Below are 15,921 nucleotides of genomic sequence, written 5' to 3'. Positions count from 1 at the left end.
CTCAGCGTTTACACTGCAATCTGCCTTTGGTGGCTTTAAGGCAGCAACTGTGACGTTCACTAGTAGAACTGACACACAAAACAAAACGACGACTACACTACACACTAACCACACAAGACAACACACTAAAAGAGACTCCAAACACGGTAAACGTCACAAATCTCTCAGGTTTCAAAACTCTTGCTCTCTCTCTCTCTCGCCGGTCACTCCTAAAACTTCCCCCTCTTCCCAAACAACCAGATGCCACATGTTGCCATATCATTTTTGATTGGTCAACACGGCACATTTTTCCACCACATCTGAAATTCAAGCACTTTTCAAACCTTGAAAAGACAACATTGAAATTCAAGCATTTTCAAGGATTTCAAGCACCCGTACGAACCCTGAGTTCAAAGGATTTGAAGACTGTTTTATTATTAGTCTTAAGACTTGAATTACCAACAGATAAATGTCAACACCGAGCTCTGCATTTTAGTTGTACTGAACTCCTGGACAGGTTATATTATGACCCACTTATTTAAATGAACATATAAGAGCACTCAAGAAAAACAAATACATTCCACAGGTTTTATTGAAATACTGTCATTATGTAGTAACAAAACACCCATCACATTTTTTCAAGTTTTATACAGTAAAAAAAAATATTTTCTTAAATACAAACACCAAACATAAATAACTGAATGGCTCTGGGGAAAAACAAAACAGTGTAATGTTTTTCTACAATGAAACACTGCAGCGGACATAACCCAGAGGACAGACAACCAGGATCACGTTCCACTTCTTCATTCTGAATTCCCTTTCCGAAAGACTGTAAATTATAATGAATCAACCAATGACCAGTGTTCAACACCAAGACTCCCAACAACCATGTCACAAATAATATATATTATAAATGCTCTGTTAAAAGTGCCTGCTGTCCACACAAAACTGGGGTGCTCCTCTTCATTTGACGCTACACTGATAATGGTGTAGCCAGGGTGTTTGTAAGTCCCTGCCTGTCCACAGCAGGGCTGCACAGCAAGGATGCGTCCTGTAGGAGAGACACCAGCTCAAAAGGGCCAGGCTGGTCAGCTTTCTCTTGTGAAGACTGTCTATGCGCTGCATGTTCGGGTTGCATTTTGTAGACCACTCTCTTTGTTTCACAGTAACCGCTTAACCTCGAAGCAAGAGATCTTTTGGCTCTTGGCTTCTTCAGCTTCTTCCTCTGTGGGTCGTGGACGACGCTGTGACGCTGGAGGCTCTGGTTCATGGCGAACGTCTTCCCACAGCCGGCATGGGTGCAGACGAAGGGTCGGTGCTCCTCGTGGAAGGAGCTGATGTGGCTCTGCAGGTTGAAGGCAGTGGTGAACGACCTGTCACAGGTATCCCTGGGACATTTGAGGACCACTCTCATTTCAGAGTGGATGTGCTGATGCTGCTGCAGAAACCAGGTGTCCCTGAACACTCGGCTACACTGCTCACACTTCAGGGTGACTCTATGCTGCTCCTTCCTGTGCTTCAGGTACTCGGTCCAGGTCTTCCCCGTGAAGACACAGCTCTCCTCTTTGCAGGGGTACCCTCTGTGGACCTTCTCGTGACGCTTCAGTTTGCTGGGGAAGCTGAATCGCATCTGGCAGCCTTCATAAGTGCACTGATAAGGGGGCAGCTGAGTGTGCTGCTCACACATGTGAGATTTGAGCTGTTTGTTCTTCTTGAACTCGAGGCCGCAGCCCTCAAACCTGCAGACGTATTTCCTCGGCTCCAGGCAGTGGATGCGGCCGATGTGTCGGGCCCGGTTTGCGTTGGTGGTGAAGGCCTCCGCGCAGCCGTCCACGGTGCACCGGAAAGGCTTCTCTCCGCTGTGACTGAGCTCGTGCCTCGCTAGGTGGTACTTACTACAGAACGCCTTACTGCAGCCGTCGCGCTCGCACGAGTAAGGCTTCACCCCCGTGTGCTTACACAAGTGAGCGTCCAGTTTCCACTGTTTGTTGTAGGCAGCCGAGCAGCCGCTAAACGAACAGATATAACGTTTGTATGAGTCCACTTTCGCTTCCATTTCTGCGGCATTGACAGGCGAATTGTTTTTAGCTCGCTCAAAAACACGTTTTTTCTCCCGATACCGGCGCTTCCCAGAGGGCTTTTCGACGTGACGCCACTTCCGATGCCAGGAAATTACGTCTTCATTACCCATCAACCCTCTGATGTTGTTGTTGTGCAGCAGCAGTACAAACGGCAGTTCCAAGGTTGTTTGTGAGTATACCTTAGATTTTCGTCCACGAGTAATCACAGCTGTTGGATCTTTCAAATGTCACTGCAGTGATTTTTTATTTATGGATGTTTTTGTGTTCACGTTCTTCTCATTCACGCTAGTAGCAGGCGCTAACATTAAGTAGCAAGCTAGCTTTGCTAAGGCTACGTAGCCTTCGGCCAGCTTGCGATAGCTCATCCTCTCCAGCAATTTGTCAAAATACCCTTTGATATAGTGTTTAATGTACACGACACTAGTGTAACAGAAATGCTTTCAGTGTTCACGTGCTCTTTAACAAACTAATTTCGACGTTTTGCGCTTCGAAGACAGTTGGTTTCTTTTGTTATACATCCGAATCAGAGCTTCATTTTGTCTTTAGCTGTTTGTTAAAAGATTACTGGGCTATTTGTTTCAACGTGCTTTCAGATGAAATCAGTTTCACCAGCTTTTGAAATATTAGGTAGCGAGGTGCGGTGTTTTATGCTGTCTGTGGTTTAGAAGAAACTACGATAACATATGCAAAGCTATGTGTTCCTTGCGAAATCAGTATGTTTCCTAACTTACAGGATACTTTTCAAATATTCTTAAAAATAATTAAGGAGGGCGCTTAAATTGCTACAATGAAAGGTACATTAACCTTACTGTTACAGTGTGGTGTCAATGACTGACCTTCTTTTTTTGTCAGGTGAAAAGGAGTGAGTTCACTCCTGGGGCAGCGTTCCAGTTGTCACAATGGTAAGCTTTAATTCAGCTGTTTCCAGGGATGCACACAATTGGAAATACTAGCTAAAGAATAATAGTTTGTATTCTTTATTAATAAAGTCTTCTGCATTGTTTTCTTGACAGGGTGAAAGAAAGGGAACAAACAAGTATTATCCTCCAGATTTTGATCCGGCCAAGGTATGTTAGATCACACAAACTTTATGGGTGTCAGTTGTTTTAATTTTACTTTTTTGCACGGCTTACATTTTTATCATTCGTTATCTTTAGCATGGATCCCTCAACGGCTACCATAAGACCCACGCCCTGCGTGAGAGAGCCCGGAAACTGTCCCAGGGCATCCTCATTATCAGGTTAGTGCACACTTGTAGAGTAGTAATGAACTGAGGCCGGAGATGGGAAATTATTACATTTTCAGTCTTGTATGAGTTACCGTCCACAAAAATATTTGTACATTCAAATGACAGACGCCACAGTATAGCTGTGGCTTCATGAATGATATTCTACCACCACCATCACCATATGATTAAAAATAAGAAAAATGATACATGTACGTGTATATGTGTATTATATAGTTATTAGAGTTTTGTGTGTTTTTGATTAGTATTCATTTTTGTTTGGCTTTTTCTCCAGCTTTAGCTTTTTTCTGTCTAGAATTGTATGGATTTAATTTTATTGTTTTATAATAACTTATTATCATTTTTGTGTTAAATTACAGAAAATAGCCAAATGGTGAATCTATTAAAATAAAGCGTTTCCTTTTAATGGCAGAAACATTGAACAGAACCTGGAGCTTTTGTATATAAGGGTTTTTCTTTAAAACTCACCCAAATTACATGTTTTAATGATCTATTTTGGTTCCATCAAGGTTTGAGATGCCTTACAACATCTGGTGTGATGGCTGCAAAAATCACATTGGCATGGGTAAGTTTGGAATGAATGAATGATAAGATTGTATCATTTTTTTTGAGGTACAATCAGTCCTGCTTTTCATTTCCACAACACTGATGTGTTGTTTGCACAGGGGTTCGGTACAACGCGGAGAAGAAGAAAGTGGGGAACTATTACACCACGCCAATTTACAGGTAAACGGGGGATCAGGTCAGCTGTTAAAAGAAAAAGCTTTTGCTGTTGTGCAAACTTTAAATCAGAACTATAAACGTGTGTGTTTGTATGCTGCACTTTACAGTATCACAGTAAAATTCATCTTGAAGCTGTCCTCGAATTAAAATCTTGTTTCCTTAACCAGATTTCGGATGAAGTGCCATCTCTGTGTGAACTACATTGAGATGCAGACAGACCCAGCCACTTGTGACTATGTCATAGTAAGCGGGGCTCGCAGGAAGGAGGAGCGCTGGGACATGGCTGAGAATGAACAGATTCTCACTACAGGTAACACAGTTGTGGCTTTTACAAACAAATAAATGGTTTGGTCAGTGCTCTTACCTGCACTGTGTGTAAATATTATGCACAAAATAATCATTTTTCTGTGTTGGACAGAATCATATAGACAGCACATATCACATCAAAAGACATCTCCACAAATGGTTGTTTGAATACTTGATGTAATCTGATGTCATTTTTACAAAAAAAGTGCTTGTTTGTTGCTACTCGATACAATGTAACTTTCCTTGTTCCTCTTTGGACAGAGCGGGCAGAGAAGGAGAAGCTGGAGACGGATGCCATGTACAAACTGGACCACGGTGGGAAAGACAAGGAGAAGCTAAAAAAGGCTCTGCCGTCTCTGTCAGAGATCCAGGACTATCAGGCCGGGAAGAAGGATGACTTCCAGCTCAACAGCACCCTCCGTAGGAAATTCAGAGTAAGATATTGACATCCTTTTGGCCATTGCAGTAATACTACTTTTCTCATTTGCTTAGACATTCAGAAGTAACATTTTCTAAATGTTTCACTCAGGCCTAAAATTAAGGTCGGTGGCTGGAATGACACCCTTTGCTTGCAGAAAACATTAAGACATTATAAAATAAAGTACACCATTGTAAATTATTATTATATTTTCACTCAGTCATTACACATTTCAAAAGAAAAATACAACACATGCCAGTAAAACTTTAATGTCTGCTGTGTTAATTTATAATGCATAGAATATAGCATGTTTCAAATGAAAAGCTAAATCTTGTTGCCCCCTACAGCGGCACTTTTCATATTTTCTTTTGTGTGTTTTCAAAAAAATCAAGCATTTTCTTCATTTATTTTAGTCACGTGTCTGTGAACTGATATTCACATTAAAGACCTAAACTACTGCTAGTGAAAATAAAATATGCATGTAACTGCATTTTCCTCAACACTCTCTGTAATAGTCTTTTACTCATCCTTTTACATACCTTTGTGTTATCACGGGCCTAGACGTCTGTCAGCGACCCCACCAGGCAGCCTCTGGACATCAGGACCAAAATGTTCGTTCTCTGGCTGGTTGCTGTGGGTTTCTGGCTGTCACTGTAAAGTTGTCCAGAAAGCGGGTGCTGTACAAACTTTAGTGCTCATAGTTTGTAGGATTGCCCACTGTCCCACAGAACTTTAAAATTGACAGTTTTCATTGTTAAAACAAAATTTGTGCCCCACTGCTGAAGCCAGCATGTTTCAAAGGACACAACTTTTACTGTAAAGGTAAACAAGCTTCATTTCCAGTTTGCATGACACTTTGGGGTGTTTTACTACTGCTAGTTGGCGAATGCTTATACATAAGTCTGCGCCTTTCCTATAAACCATGGCTGACTGTGGCAATCTGCTACTGACTGAAGTAATCACAGACAGGTTTTCAGTGCAACAGCTTACACTTGTTTGAAGTGTACGGTGTTGCACAGACCAACAGGAGTCAACCTATAGTACTCTCAGCTGGTCAGGGAATACACATTCCTGTATTTGGTGGTTGCCAGGCAGCTACTACCTAGTCTCTAGGCCTGTGTGACTGGATTTTGTTTTCAAATTTTCCTTCAAGCTCTGGATTTTAATGACAAAATTAAAAGTTTCATACAATGTCTTCCTTGTCGTGTTGCTTGGCTGTATAGGAAGAGAAGAAAGTTCTGGCTGATCAGGAGGAGAAGGATAATGCGGTGAGGATGAGAACCAACTTATCCATCCCACTGTTACCAGAGAAGGAGGAGGATAAGAAACTGGCAGCACTACTTACCTACCAGGCACCTGACTGTAAGCAACATATTTTGTCACAAGTATATAAATTTAAAGAGCGTATAGTGAATTATTTACCGTCTCACTTTGAAAATGTCTGAAATCCTTTACAATTTCTGCATCATTTTCTCCTCATTTCCGATTAGCATATGAGGACAAACAGCAGAGCAAAAGGAAGGAGATCGCCTCTCGTTCATGGTTTAACTCTGCGTCAACACCACCAGGTGGTGCTGCAGGCAGCCTGCTCCATAAGCTTGGACTCCAAGGGAAAGAAATAGCTGTGGCCAAAGCCCTGGGTTCCTCACACAGTCCTTTAATCCGCAAACGGACATCACAGTCTGGAAACAAGACTGAACAGTGTGCCACCATCACCCGCAGAAAGTCACACCATGATGTCAGCACAAGCGATGGGGACATTTCATTGGCCACACCCACAGTGGAAACCCCATGTATAGTATCGGAACAAATGGTTCAGAATGAGACAAATGGTGATGGTTTCAAGGAAGTACATATCAGACCTACAGAGGAAGCAGACAAAAAACTGACAAATGGAAAGGTGGAGGACCAGAGTAAATGCTCAGGAGGAGTCACATCTCTGGTGGCAGACTACAGTGACTCGGATTCAGAGTCTGGACAGTGAGACTGAATGATAAATGGGACACTTTGTGTTTTCAGTGAAGAGTCACAAGAAAAATGGAGATAAAAACAAACTGTAGATATTTGTCACAGCTGCAGACGTCTAACATATGCTTCTTTTATCTGCTGAAGTAATAGTGCTGCATTCATCTTTAAGATCTGTGTGGCCTGCAGATTACAGTGTCATGTGTGAATGTGTTGGAAAAAATGTTTAGAACTTGACCCAGCATATGGTATTTGGTTATCTAATCTACATCCCTCAGATTCCCAAACATGTGTCCCAGTAATAAAACAGCCAAAAAGCTTGTAAAATTAAATGTCAACTGCTTCATCTAGTATTGCTGCATTTTTGTTTAAATTTTAGTTCAGTATGTTGGCTCAAAGTGTTGAAATTATCCATCCACAGTAGAATAACTTGTACCAGATGCAAAGTTCATTTTTATCACAGGCCTGAGGGGTTTACTGCAAAGGAGCTTCAACACAGCCGGTCCTTTTACTTCGGCTGGCTTTACAAATCCCAGCTGAAGATAATCACAGTCACAAGTGTGGTTACCAGCCAGGTTTTCTGATTCAGACTTTGTGTGCACTCACACAAAAAGGGGCACAAAATGATCTCTATGAGCGCTGCCTACTCCAATCGTTGATGTTATCAGATGATGATGAAACAGGGATTACAAATGAATAAAGAATATAAGAAACAGAACACTGTTGCAATAACATAGGAAATGAATACTGCAGAAAATCATTGCTCTTAGGATTTAACCTGCAAAGTGGAAAGTAATTATTTGTAGATCATTATTTTATCGCTAATTCTCAGTATTGGAGTTTATTTTTAAAGTGACAGCTGCACATTGGCGCTCTGAAGCTTTAAAGTGGATACATTTCAACATTAAAGGTTAATGTAGGCGCTGTGGTGAAATCCCTGTAGTTTATTGCCAGATTGAAAAGCAATTAATTTTATTGATTTATCTTTGGTGATAAACACCCAGATCAGTTTGCTGCTCTAGTAGCTGCAATTACAGCAGTGTAAAAAAACCCCTTAGCAGCAGATTCAAAGTATATGTCAATGAGGTGTGAGACCATATGTAGACTTGGGAGGTTGTTAAATACTTTCATGAAATAAAGAAACTTAAAAAAAAAGCTTGAGTAATTGTCAGCATATGCATGCCATGTCTGAAAGCGTTGGTGTATGAGTGAGCATGTGCCAACACCAAAAACCAAAATGCTTTGTTAACCAAGCAGCACCCATTAGGAAAAGAAAGGAGGTCCTGGCAGGGCTTCTTTATAGAGCGTCTTAGCCTGACCTGCTCATTTCCATAAAACAGTTCCTACAAACCTGGACAACTACAGGGAGTGCAGAATTATTAGGCAAGTTGTATTTTTGAGGAATAATTCTATTATTGAACAACAACCATGTTCTCAATGAACCCAAAAAACTCATTAATATCAAAGCTGAATGTTTTTGGAAGTAGTTTTTAGTTTTAGCTATTTTAGGGGGATATCTGTGTGTGCAGGTGACTATTACTGTGCATAATTATTAGGCAACTTAACAAAAAACAAATATATACCCATTTCAATTATTTATTTTTACCAGTGAAACCAATATAACATCTCCACATTCACAAATATACATTTCTGACATTCAAAAACAAAACAAAAACAAATCAGCGACCAATATAGCCACCTTTCTTTGCAAGGACACTCAAAAGCCTGCCATCCATGGATTCTGTCAGTGTTTTGATCTGTTCACCATCAACATTGCGTGCAGCAGCAACCACAGCCTCCCAGACACTGTTCAGAGAGGTGTACTGTTTTCCCTCCTTGTAAATCTCACATTTGATGATGGACCACAGGTTCTCAATGGGGTTCAGATCAGGTGAACAAGGAGGCCATGTCATTAGTTTTTCTTCTTTTATACCCTTTCTTGCCAGCCACGCTGTGGAGTACTTGGACGCGTGTGATGGAGCATTGTCCTGCATGAAAATCATGTTTTTCTTGAAGGATGCAGACTTCTTCCTGTACCACTGCTTGAAGAAGGTGTCTTCCAGAAACTGGCAGTAGGACTGGGAGTTGAGCTTGACTCCATCCTCAACCCGAAAAGGCCCCACAAGCTCATCTTTGATGATACCAGCCCAAACCAGTACTCCACCTCCACCTTGCTGGCGTCTGAGTCGGACTGGAGCTCTCTGCCCTTTACCAATCCAGCCACGGGCCCATCCATCTGGTCCATCAAGACTCACTCTCATTTCATCAGTCCATAAAACCTTAGAAAAACCAGTCTTGAGATATTTCTTGGCCCAGTCTTGACGTTTCAGCTTGTGTGTCTTGTTCAGTGGTGGTCGTCTTTCAGCCTTTCTTACCTTGGCCATGTCTCTGAGTATTGCACACCTTGTGCTTTTGGGCACTCCAGTGATGTTGCAGCTCTGAAATATGGCCAAACTGGTGGCAAGTGGCATCTTGGCAGCTGCACGCTTGACTTTTCTCAGTTCATGGGCAGTTATTTTGCTCCTTGGTTTTTTCCACACGCTTCTTGCGACCCTGTTGACTATTTTGAATGAAACGCTTGATTGTTCGATGATCATACTTCAGAAGCTTTGCAATTTTGAGACTGCTGCATCCCTCTGCAAGATATCTCACTATTTTTGACTTTTCTGAGCCTGTCAAGTCCTTCTTTTGACCCATTTTGCCAAAGGAAAGGATGTTGCCTAATAATTATGCACACCTGATATAGGGTGTTGATGTCATTAGACCACACCCCTTCTCATTACAGAGATGCACATCACACTAATATGCTTAATTGGTAGTAGGCTTTCGAGCCTATACAGCTTGGAGTAAGACAACATGCATGGAGAGGATGATGTGGACAAAATACTCATTTGCCTAATAATTCTGCACTCCCTGTATTGACATTATAAATAAACCTAACACATGTAACATATGCATTTTACAGATTTTTTATTCATAATCAATCTCACTGCCAAGCATGTTGATATATGCTCAAACCGCTTCCATCTCCAGACTCAGCTGTCTTGGATCCTAGCAGAGGAAGGAATACTGAAGAGGAACTAGTACAAAGCATATTAATGATACAGCTGTGACAAATGCCTGAGGGACACGGGACAAAGCATCTGCCATGACATTATCTTTGATATGCTGAATGTCCAAATTGTCAGACTGAAAGAAAGCCCACCAGATGAGCCTGTGATTTGGGTTCTTCATTGAGTTTAAACCTGATAGGAGTTGATATGTGACATCTGCATGCAGCTTAAATGGGTGATCCCAATGGGGCCAAAATCTGAAACTGGGTCAGGTCCACCCACCAGTTGCTTGAAAAAAACAGACACAGATAACAAGAAAGCCAAGCCAGTGCTGTGTCAGTCACAAATAATACAACAACTTTACACATTTTCTTCATTACCACATGACTGCTGCGTGCACATTCAGTTGACAATGAAATGCACGGTTTGTGCTACTGCAACTTCCAGCTGAGCTTCATTCGTCATGTTAGTAAGTAAAATAAGTGAACTAAAAACAAAATGACCCTTTGCCCTGGTTAAGACCTCCCCATCATTCTTTGCCAAACAAGTCTATAGTTTGTTTTATTGATCAGCAGCTACATCCCTCCCCTTTCTATTGACTACAGTAGTTTTTGGGTCTCTCAAATTAGGTGACTGACTGGTAGCCATAGTCCACAGAAACTCCAAGACAATCGTTATGGTTCGACTGAAGCTACACAACATTTTATTCCTTGTACTTTTCTGCAACTCAAATGGACAATTTGACCATTCTAGGAGGTAAGAGGCTTTACTTACTCAGTACCTGCTGTGTGTTGGACATTACATCTTTGAGGTTTTGTATAATAATCGTGCTGTGATCTTTACAGGCATCCATGGAGGGACAGGTATGTATGTGTGTGCACAAACATGCTTACACAGGAGGTCTGTGAGCAAGAATCATATAGTACAGACAAGGTTAAGCCTCTGGTAGCTTCAGTTATTGTTTTTGAATCTCATCCCCAGATTTGTACCAATTGACCGATACTGGCATCTTCATGAGTAAGTAACCTTTGATGGATTCGGCCTAACAGAAAGCAAAATATGCATAAACTAAAAAAAGGAATAAGTTAAGAAATTAAGATGTGTTGATTCACTGTTTTTCTTTAACATGTATTTTAAAATATCAATTCATATTTATTACCCTCAATCTTTGGATATTTGCTCTCATTTCCTTATCAAACATATTCTCATCATGGTTTTGTGTGGCCTTTTCTGCTATAATGATTGAGAATTTCTTATGTCCCTTTTAAAAATATCATTAAGGCATGCTGTTTCTTATTCATTTGTTTTTTACATTTGTTATTGCAACTTGCATGTCATTATCCCCTCTCCGTTTTAATTGTAACCCTGTTAAGCCAGTCTGAAATAATTGCCAAAAATTTGCATTGTTTGAAAAGAGTTTATTGAACCTGGTGACATTTAAAGAAGAAGAAGAAATGAAATACTGTATATCAGTTTAAATTTGTATCATATTTGCTGCATGTGGCATATGTTTTGTGCAGTTTATTTATAACATGGTTTCTGCAGATGAGCACATGTGCTGACACACACACACACACATCCCATACACAATTGTAACTGATTTGCAATATTACCAAGTACAGTTTTTCCTACTATGACAAAGAATTTTATTCTATTTTGTAGAGCACTTTATTCTATTGTATAAAGTATTTTATTCTTGTTGTATAGTGTGTTATTCTATTTTTTCTTATCCTATTCTATTGTGCTTTTCTTAACTTTTACTGATCTTAAACTTGTACTTTCTGCCGTGACCAAACAATTTCCCACCTGTGGGACTAATAAAGGTTTATCTTATCTTATCTTATCTTATCTTATCTTATCTTATCTTATCTTATCTTATTTCTTAAAATGAATTTTGTACAATTCATTTTTAATTAGGTTTTTTATTTAAGAAAAAAATCCCGCTGCTGATGCAGACGTCTCAAAATCTCACAAAATCTCATGCAACAAATATGGTACTTGGTATTACATAAGTAAATGTTCCCACACTGAAGATGAATAGAAAAATGCAGTGTCATGAGCCGTACATTGTTATATGTGCAAAATATGTTTTATCCGAGTCTCAGTTAGCAGCACTATGTGATGACTGAAATTAATACGTTTCCTCTTCATTTGTAGGAAAGAAAAACCACAGAAAACAATTAATCCTTCACCAAGGTACAGATGCTCACCAAATGCCTTCTCTTAATACATCAGTCAAACCAAATTGTATATTATGTTTACCAAAGTGTGTTCTATCTTTATTTGTTTTTTTTATTTTTTTATTTTATTACTCTGTTAGATATTCATATTTCATGCTTTGGCTTGTCGGTTCAAAATGAAATTGGTTTTTTGCTAGAATTGTTCACCAGAGTAACATAGGAGTGCTGAAATTGTATAACAGTGGTGCTGCAGTAGCCACAATAAAGACTGAACCACTGGTGACAGTAGTATTACTGAAATCCATGTTTTGTTGCTCTCCTCCAGGTTCGTTCTGCTGGCTCCAGATGTGCTGAGGACAGACAGCGATGAGAACATCTACTTACAGGCTGATAGTGTGTCTGACCCCATTGCTGTCTCCATCGTGATCCAGAACTTCAACGAGGCTGTCACGTTATTACAGGACTCAGTCACACTAAATCAGGCAAATGGATTCAGCACCCTCAAGCCTATACAGGTGACTCAGCAAGCTCATATTTAAGGTTACCCATTCAACTCAAACAGAGGATACGTGCACAAGTGTCATTTATCGGAAGCTACTAACCTACATCTGAAAAATGTGTGAACTATTTGTGATATGATGTTCACTAAATAGCCTCAAACAGTTACAAAAGGAGAAGTGCAAAATCTTAGATGTTGATTGTTTTTTCTTAAAATAAAAAGAAGTCATTCTCATTGTTGCATGCAGCCGCCTTCGCTCATATTTATTTATTGTTAGCTCATCCAGTCAAAGCACCAGTGAGCTAATGTGATGGTAAGACGTTGCCCCTCCTAAAATTCCCAAGAATTTGTCCCCCTGAGAGTCAGTTTGTTGTGGAACGAGATTAATTTGTACAGCTTGTCTTGGATATGAATGTTTGTGAACTTCCTTGACTTCTCAGTTAATTTAGGTTCTCACTACCTTGTGCCGTACAGGCAACCAGTGCCAACATAACTGTCTTTCTGTACTTCACACATTGTAGTAACCTGTCAACTGTAATGGATCCTGAGCAAAATCATCTTTGACATTCTGGTTGACAGAATGTAATCCAAACTGTTTCAAATTGAAATAAATGCTAAAGTCAAAGTGAATGAAAGAAATTAGAAATAAAATACTGATAAAATTCACTGACTGAGAGCAGCTTTTGAGAGTAACTGTCTTCTATATCACAATCACATCTCATCGCAGCTTTCCTCTGATTTACTGAATCGCGAAGAAAAGAAGAAGAAATTGGTGAATTTGAAAGTGACCTTTGGAGGTTTCCACGTTGAGAAGAGGCTATTGATGGTAACCTTTCACTCTGGGTACATCTTTATCCAGACAGACAAACCCATCTACAACCCAGGAGATACCGGTGAGAACAGAAGATATTCATTAAAACTTCAAAGAAAACTTCAAAATAAAGATGCGAACAATTAAAACAACTATAACATGACTAGACGAGATAGTTTTCAGGTTGAATCTTAAATAGCGTATTTGTTAAGGACTATTTTGAGATGATAGTGATAGTGGTTGCTAAAACGTTTCCAGTAGCAAAGATCATAAATAATAATTTTGTTTGACTGATTTAAAAGAAATGTCCACTTTCTTTTCCTTTCGTCTCCAGTTCGACTTCGAGCCTTTGTGTCTTCTCCAACCTTTAGGGCCTTCAACAACTCCATCGAAATAGATATTGAGGTGAACAAACCATTGATTGCAAATATAAAAATTTTTTTTGTGAATGCTGAAATATAAAATGGTTGTGCCAAAAGATGTTAAAACCATCCATGTGACAGTACAAGAGGGATTGTCCTGTAGCTACATAACTTGGTAGCTTTTGTAGAAACTGGATTCTGGCAGTATTTTGGTGATAACCCTGTCATGTACTGAATGTATCAGCTCAAATGCTGACGTAGTTTCTGTGTTATAGAATCCAGATGGTGTGGTGGTTAAACAGGTCTCCAGGACCAGGGCTGTTGATGGGATCTTTTCAGAAACATTTCCACTCTCTGAATACGTCAAGTAAGTATCGACTCATTTGGTAACTATTTCGTTATATTACAAGCTGTGTGAAAGTTTAACACAGATGTTTGATAGATTCTTGGCTTCTAAGTCGTCTTATCAAATTTTTAGGAAGTCATCATTCCAGTATGATTTTATCTCATGCACATGGTTACTTTAGGCCACCACCTGCACCAGTTTAGATTTTAGAGTATCTTACAAATGCTGACTGGGTGGCACACAGAGTACCTGTTTGCTGCTTAATATGTGCAGCGAGTCAGCAAGACGAACAACATGGCAGAATGTTAGAATCTCAGTTAGGAAAGAGAAGAACAAAAGCAAAGACATTTTATTTGACCTTTACATTGTTGGGATGAACAGTGCGTTGGGTGTTGAGCAACATTTATGTCTTATAGTGAAGGAACATGGATTATTAAAGCAAGGTTTGACCACTGGGAGGAGAACACTTTCACCTCTCAGTTTCAGGTGAAGAAATATGGTAGGTGGAGTTATTATGCTAATCAAATGAATAATATCTTTCCCTGTGTTTTCTGAATGTCACATTCATTGTAATGTTTCTTTTTTAGTGCTTCCTGCCTTCAATGTTACCTTAACACCCAAGAAGACCTTCCTTAGCTTGGATGACAGTGAACTGGTAGTAGAAATCTCAGCCAGGTTTGTTTATTACACTTAAACACACCAACAAACTCTCTTACTTGTGACATCCTTTGGTCATATTTAGTCTCTAACTAAATCCTAGCCTTTCAATGCTATTGAAACCTGTTTATTTGTCTGACTTGTTGAAGCCCCGTGTCCCCACTCGTTCCCTTCGGACAGCTGAGCAGTTGTTGCTTTCGGTCCCAAAGTCACGGCTGAAACTTAGAGGAGACCAAGCGTTGTCTGTCGCAGCGCCGATGCTTTGGAATAACCTTCCTCTCCATATTAGACAGGCTTCATCAGTTCCAGTTTTTAAGTCCTTATTAAAAACCTATTTTTATTCCCTGGCTTTTAACTCTGTGGATAACTGACATTTTTATTAATTTTATTGCTATGTCTGGTTTCTGCTTTCTATTATTATATTTATATTTGTATTGTACAGCATTTTGGTCTACCAGGTGTGTTTTAAAGTGCTATATAAATAAATGATGATGATAATGATGAAATGTTATTTCCATCACAATGAATTTTAGGTTATTTTATTTAATCTTGGGCTGAGTTGAGTATAAACTCTTCTAAACTCTTCCTTAGAAATGATGTCCTACCCTGTAAACAGACTCTAGAATTTAAAAATACAAATGTAATGACATTCTTAGCCATAAGAACATTCATGGTCATCATTTTCTGGACTTTGTATTTTCTCTGAAGCAGCACGTTGGGGCTTCAAAATACATATTTAAGGCTCATCTGCAATGCCTTAGTTTTTCTGACCCAGACGTTACGTCCATGTTTTTTACTGTCTGTCCAAGAGGTCATTAGAGCAACTGCATTTTCTGTGTTGGCTTCATTTGGCTTGGGAACTGTTAGATAGGTATTATAAACACACCATTGACTGGTGGATAACTGTTTTGAGGACTGTGTTTCAGGTACCTGTATGGAGAGCCAGTCCAGGGGACAGCTTATGTTGTGTTTGGAGTCAAGCTCAATAAAGAAATGATAAGATTACCTTCAGTGAAGCAGGTGTCAGATGTAAGTTTACTCTAAACGTTTACATTACTATGGCTGTAGATTTTGGCCTCTGTATTTCAGATCTATGTCAAAATTAATGTGCTTATTTGCTTCCTTTTACTTATCTATTATTTTTGTTTAGCTCTGGTGTTAAACAACCATACTGGGACAGTAAAAAAAAAAAAAGGTGACAAAAAGAGACACTGTTAGCAGCTACTTCTGTTAATAACACTTAGGCCTTAGTCACACAGGCCTGCAGCATCATATCTGGCAACCACCTGTTGCAA

At 39.7% G+C, this 15,921-nt stretch overlaps 3 protein-coding genes across 4 annotated transcripts in view; 2 read left to right on the top strand and 1 right to left on the bottom strand.

Annotated features, from left to right (window-relative positions):
- Positions 1 to 553: 553 nt before the first annotated feature.
- LOC146572016 (transcription factor IIIA-like) lies at positions 554 to 2,174 on the bottom strand. Its single transcript, XM_085276045.1, has one exon. It carries the CDS (start codon positions 2,168 to 2,170, stop codon positions 953 to 955), a length of 1,218 nt encoding a protein of 405 aa, XP_085132171.1. The 5' UTR covers positions 2,171 to 2,174; the 3' UTR covers positions 554 to 952.
- On the top strand, positions 2,114 to 7,064 carry yju2b (YJU2 splicing factor homolog B). 2 transcript variants are annotated; one of them, XM_085276046.1, is made up of 10 exons: positions 2,114 to 2,229; positions 2,913 to 2,962; positions 3,074 to 3,127; positions 3,218 to 3,300; positions 3,816 to 3,871; positions 3,972 to 4,032; positions 4,197 to 4,339; positions 4,597 to 4,769; positions 5,977 to 6,115; positions 6,244 to 7,064. In XM_085276046.1, the coding sequence occupies exons 2-10, from the start codon at positions 2,960 to 2,962 to the stop codon at positions 6,735 to 6,737; spliced, it is 1,206 nt and encodes a 401-aa protein (XP_085132172.1). In that variant the 5' UTR covers positions 2,114 to 2,229; positions 2,913 to 2,959; the 3' UTR covers positions 6,738 to 7,064. The 2 variants fall into 2 exon arrangements, with proteins under 2 accessions (XP_085132172.1, XP_085132173.1); XM_085276047.1 differs by having other exon boundaries at positions 2,132 to 2,222.
- Positions 7,065 to 10,390: 3,326 nt separating this feature from the next.
- The window catches only part of LOC146572014 (venom factor-like), a 38,890-nt gene continuing 33,359 nt past the window's right edge, over positions 10,391 to 15,921 (top strand). The window contains exons 1-11 of the mRNA XM_085276028.1: positions 10,391 to 10,527; positions 10,617 to 10,634; positions 10,753 to 10,788; positions 11,929 to 11,967; positions 12,277 to 12,466; positions 13,178 to 13,343; positions 13,596 to 13,666; positions 13,899 to 13,990; positions 14,386 to 14,468; positions 14,557 to 14,644; positions 15,553 to 15,655. Coding sequence (XP_085132154.1) covers positions 10,448 to 10,527; positions 10,617 to 10,634; positions 10,753 to 10,788; positions 11,929 to 11,967; positions 12,277 to 12,466; positions 13,178 to 13,343; positions 13,596 to 13,666; positions 13,899 to 13,990; positions 14,386 to 14,468; positions 14,557 to 14,644; positions 15,553 to 15,655 — 966 coding nt within the window. The 5' untranslated portion in view covers positions 10,391 to 10,447. The remainder of the gene's footprint in view (positions 10,528 to 10,616; positions 10,635 to 10,752; positions 10,789 to 11,928; positions 11,968 to 12,276; positions 12,467 to 13,177; positions 13,344 to 13,595; positions 13,667 to 13,898; positions 13,991 to 14,385; positions 14,469 to 14,556; positions 14,645 to 15,552; positions 15,656 to 15,921) is intronic.

The sequence above is a fragment of the Mchenga conophoros genome, linkage group LG6 (assembly GCF_057382185.1).
Source record: "Mchenga conophoros isolate Kocher_MC1m ecotype Shallow Benthic linkage group LG6, M_conophoros_male_GT1.1, whole genome shotgun sequence".
Taxonomy (NCBI): domain Eukaryota; kingdom Metazoa; phylum Chordata; class Actinopteri; order Cichliformes; family Cichlidae; genus Mchenga; species Mchenga conophoros.
Note: the sequence above shows the minus strand (reverse complement) of the source record. Positions and strands in the feature narration are given on the sequence as shown.